This window comes from Myodes glareolus, chromosome 6, assembly GCF_982192425.1.
Source record: "Myodes glareolus chromosome 6, mMyoGla1.1, whole genome shotgun sequence".
In the NCBI taxonomy this organism is placed as follows: domain Eukaryota; kingdom Metazoa; phylum Chordata; class Mammalia; order Rodentia; family Cricetidae; genus Myodes; species Myodes glareolus.
The window spans coordinates 45,296,995-45,302,287 of NC_142031.1; the positions used below are offsets into that span (position 1 = coordinate 45,296,995).

The window sequence follows — 5,293 nt, forward strand, 5'->3', positions numbered from 1 at the left end:
AGGGAGAACATGAACAAGAAAGGCAGGACCGTGAGGAGTGCGTTCACCCACTGATACAAGGGGACTGATCTAATGAGAGTTCACCAAGGCCAGTTGGACTGGGACTGAACGAGCACGTGATCCAACCAGATTCTCTGAATGTGGCCAGATTCTCTGAATGTGGCTGGCACGGGGTCTTTCTGAAAAGCCATTGACAATGACACTGGGACTTGTTTCCTCTACATATACTAGATTTTTGGGATCCAGTCTGTTTGGATGCTCACCTTCCTGGACCTGGAGGGACGGGGTAGGAACTTGAACTTCCCACAGGGCAGGAAACCCTGACTGCTCTTAGGGATGGAGAGGGAAGAGGAGAGGGAGTGGGGGGAGTGGGAGGGTGGTGGGAAGAGGGACAGAAATGGAAACTTTTATAAATTAATAAACTTTTATAAATAAAAAAATGGTACTTTATAAAACCTCTAAATGGCTCACAGTGTTGGATCAATGTATGTTGGCTTGGGACAGATAAGAAAAAGAGAGAGCTATAAAAAGAAGTAAATGGTTATAAAAAATAAAACAAAGTCTTTAAAGATGCAGAGTACAGACAATCATAGATAAAAACATAAAGAAATAATAAGCCACATAAAGATGGAAAATACACAGAGAGTATAAATTATGTATATGATTGTGTTTTAATTGAATTTTTTGAATGTGAAGGAGCTAATTACAGATAGATATTGTATGGGCAGCTAACCTAAACCACCCTATATATTTAAAGGTATCTTGATTCCAAAATTTAGGTCTAAAGATTTGTTGCTTTGGAAAAGAGATTCTGCTTTTATTTCATCAGAAGATGAGAACCTGTGCACTAATTCCAGACTAATGTGGTTTGATTGACCATGATTCCCTGAAAGGCCACTGTGAACACCCCCTAAAATACTTCACCCACGAAAAAACAGGAAGCAGTTTAGAGAACTACATCCATATTTTCAAATATTGTTTATAAATGTTTGTTTACTTTTAAAGGTGAATATTCTGTAGAAGTTTGCATTTTTATGGATTTTGGGTCATTGATACAAATTTAGGGTCAATATTGTTATATATATTATATGTATAATGTATATATATAAGCATATTTATATATATATATATATATATATATATTTCTGCTCTTCATTAAGGTGTTTTGTTTGTGTAGTTCATTTAAAATTATAATATATAATTAAGAAGTAAAGGTTAATAAAGAGTCACCTATAAGAGTCAAGCTTGTAGTCATGTGATTAGGTTTTCTAGATCTATAGAGATATATTGCAGTTAGACAAGTATTCTTCAAATCTTTTATACACATTCAAAATCGGGCATTTGAATGTTTTAAGAATTCAGTACTTTTCATGACAGGGAGACACATCTGCTCCTGGCAGCACCAGGCTACTTCAAGAGGATGATGGGCATTGAAGAGACTCTTCATGGAGTTTGTTAGACATCTGGGCAAGAAACTGCTCTTGCCTGGGCTACTTGCTATTATGCTGTGTCAGCTGGACATCTGGAACCCATGGAGAGATGGCTGCTGGACTTGTTTAAGTGCAAGACCCTCCTTTGGGGATCCTACTTCATGAAAGAGTGTTCCAGACATTCTGTAGGACACAGAAAAAAGGGACTGAAAAACTGCCAATATTGGTGGAACTGTCGTTGAAATTGTATGCTTTGTGGAAAAGGCTGCTAGATGCTATGGGTCTGTAGTTGAAGACGGATGCACCAACAGAACAGAAGAACTTTGGGTGACTATCCAGGCAGCGATATGTTTCTGTCAATTCTTGAGTTTAGTAAGTTGCTTACAATGCACTTCCTGTTTACTTAGGGAATATTATATCCTTCTGGAGTGTTTGATGGAGTTGAAGAATATATAATTATACTTTTCTTTAGTTATGATAAAAGATAAAGTAGATATAAATATAAATATTGTAACTGTAATTCTTGCTTGATAACTGTTTCATTATATGTAATTTTACTATGTTAAAGCCTTCTCTTTTGTATAAAGAAAAGGGGAAATGGTGAGGGAGGTCCTTCAGTCTATGTGTTGTTTTTATTGGATAATAAAGAAAGCAACTGTCTTGACCTGTGATAGGGTTAAGTAGAGCTAGGCAGGGAAATAATAGGAGAAAGGAGGCAGGGTCAGAGATTCCCTGCAGCCTTTGAGCAGGAACCTTGCCAGCAAGTCACAACCTCATAGTGATACACATATTAACAGAAATGGGTTAAATTTTGATATAAGAGCTAGCTAACAATACTCTTAAGCTACTGGCCAAACAGTATTACAAATAAAATAGTTTTTGTGTATTTATTGTGGAACTGTGTGGGACAGAAACCTCCTGCAATACTTATTTACTTCAGTTCTCTCTGTGGTCACTGTCATATTACAAAAAGAAGACAAATGTCCACTGTTTTCTCTTTTTGTTCACTTGTCAAAGTTCAGTTCATATTGGTCTCTGCAGTGAATTTGTACCCATCACAGTTTGTCATACTGTTGGCAATGCTTTTGAGTAAAAGAGAACTTTTGGATTATTCTACTTTTCCTAGAGGTTGGATGAAAACCAAATCCAAGAATACCCCATCATCAAGTAGGTTCCGTGAAAAGCCTGTTATTTATCTACTGAGAGGTAGAAATAGAGTCTCAAAAAAATCAGAACTGTAGATCACTATTGTGGTGGTGATGTTTTGTTTTGTTTCTAAAAATATACTATGGAATATCAGTTCTTCAGCAATACCACGTGCAGACATGTTCAAGTAGCCCTTACTGACTATAATTTTATATAAACAAATCTAAATTGTACTCTATACTGTTGAATTGAAAGTCATATGAGAGTGGTTCAATTTTTTGATACTTATAAGCAGACCAGTGGCTATAGAAGGCAGAAGAATCGTAAGTGAAATGCTGCAGATAGCTGTATTAACACCCATGGCTGTGATTTCAAGGCACTACAGATGACCATGGTTAGGAAACTTCCCCTTTCTCTGACACATGTGCTCTAGCTTACGTGACAAAACCAAGAATTCTTTTTACTATCAGCTTTCCTTAATAATATTTTACTGCCATTTAAATGCTGGTACTTAGAAGTTAATTTATTGCATTTAAATAATGTATGATTGGAATGTCCACAGACGCTACTACTTTTCTGTACAAGAACTAGAAGGAGATACAACCAAGAATCTTCACAATTAATGTCTTTGTCCTTTGTAAAAGCAGAAAAGGTATTTGTACCCTGTATTGCTAGAGATTAACAGGAAGGACGATTGTTAGGATTCAGATAGGACTGTTTAACCTCTTCTACAAAAATTAATATCTCTGTGTGGGATTCTGTAAAACTCATGTGACATCTGAAAAACAGTTTCAGTGAGTGACTCCTGAGGAGGTACAGCTGAGACAACACATCCTCTCACTTCTGCTTCCATGGAGGTTTATGTTATGACTTGTATCACTGTGAGAGGATAACTATTACTCTGTTGACAGTAATAAGTTGCAATGTCTTCAGACTCCAGGCTGCTGATGGTGAGAGAAAAATCTGTCCCAGACCCACTGCCACTGAACCTGGATGGGATCCCATTTGCCAAGCTATTTGCATATTTGATCAGTAGCTTAGGAGATTTTCCTGGTTTCTGCTGGTACCAGTGTAAACTACTGCTAATGCCCTGACTGGCCCTGCAAGTGATAGTGATCTTGTCTCCCAGAGATGCAGGCAGGGAGGATGGAGACTGGGTCATCTGGATGTCACATATGGCACCTAGCAATGAAAACATAAGAAATTCCCACATAGTTAAATGTAATAAAAGACCTCCACCAAATGCCAGTAAAAAATAATCACTGTGTAAGAGAGAAATCCCCATTTTATTCCCTTGTTACCTGGGAGTGAGAGCAACAGGAGTCCAAGAAGCTGAATGGGGGTCTTCATGTCCATGCTGAGTTCTGATTTCAATGACAAGTGCTCAGGATGTTACTGCTATATGAAGAAATCCTCAAGACTTTTCAGTGAATGCATGCAAATCATTGCAAACCAGTTAGGACTGGGCACAGCTGCAAGAATAACTAATCTCAATAACTGAACACAAGTCCTGTTTTCCCAGATGCTTGAGGTCAGACCACACACTAACAAACAGAGAATGTATTTTAAAAAATATAAATAACATTTTAGACATTACTTGAAAATTCATACTATCTTAACATTGATTTTGAATTTTATATATCAAAGATATAATGTGATTTGTATAGAGTCATATCCTGCTGTCACAAAATATACATCAGAAAAGGGACTGACTACTTTAACTCATTGAAGCAGTTCTTATTGGTCAGAAATAATTATGTATCTATATTGAAGTTATTGTGTTAGTTTTCTGTGATCATTTCATTACATTTAAGGATTTTTTTAATGTGGATCATATTTAATGAATTAAAAATACTTAACAGCCTTGACAATTTTTTTACTAAAATACACAACAAGGAATCCACATATAAATCTTTGATCTAAACTACTTTTGTGGAGTTTTTCCTCCATCTGACGGTTGAGGTATTTTCATTCCCAATCAGTCTACATTACTTGTACCTTTTTCTCATTTGCGATCCTCCATATTTGAACACTTCTCTACTACTATGTCCCACAATTCCTCAGCATGAAGGATTTATTAGCGATGACAGACTTAACAATATAAAAAAGTATATAGCTCTGCTGAGTATTTCAAATGATATGTTCACTTTTCAATATTGAGCACCAACTGGAGACATCATCCTGATTGAAACAGCATCCTCTCTGTGTGCATGTGCATCTCAATCAGCAAACATGCTAGAATGAATAAAACTTTGCATATCTTTATAACACAAATATTCAAACACTATGTAACTAAACCTATATTTTTGTTTTGGCCATCTACCTTTGTTATCAGCAGGAAAGGTAGGATATTCCTATTTCAGTAGCCTTGCCCTGGAGCCAGGAAGTATTTGGGGTCCTTTAGAAACATAACTATGAAAGATCAGACTATACCTGAACCAGCTGATTTTCCAGGGGTCTGGACTTCATTGATGGGTGAGAAAAAAACTCCTAGTCCTAAAAAGGTTTCTTAAAGATACATGACACACTCCCCATCAGGAGTACCAAAGAGCAGGTTTTTGTAGATTAACAATAATGATACTCTTCTATTTTTTCTAATTTCTAGCAGTTGTATCTGTGATTTTTGAAGTTTATAAGACAGTTCTGCCTTCTAATATAATAGCCCCAGTGTCTAGGGGAAGCATTATTCATAGATTTTTAATGAATGGTAATAGGGT

The 5,293-nt window shown here is 36.4% G+C and overlaps 1 gene segment (V, D, J or C); it reads right to left on the reverse strand.

Moving 5' to 3' along the window:
• Positions 1 to 3,435: 3,435 nt before the first annotated feature.
• Positions 3,436 to 3,932, reverse strand: LOC148121787 (immunoglobulin kappa variable 1D-13-like). The segment is given in 2 exon segments: positions 3,436 to 3,758; positions 3,878 to 3,932. Coding segments are annotated over 2 exon segments (378 nt in total).
• Positions 3,933 to 5,293: the final 1,361 nt, after the last annotated feature.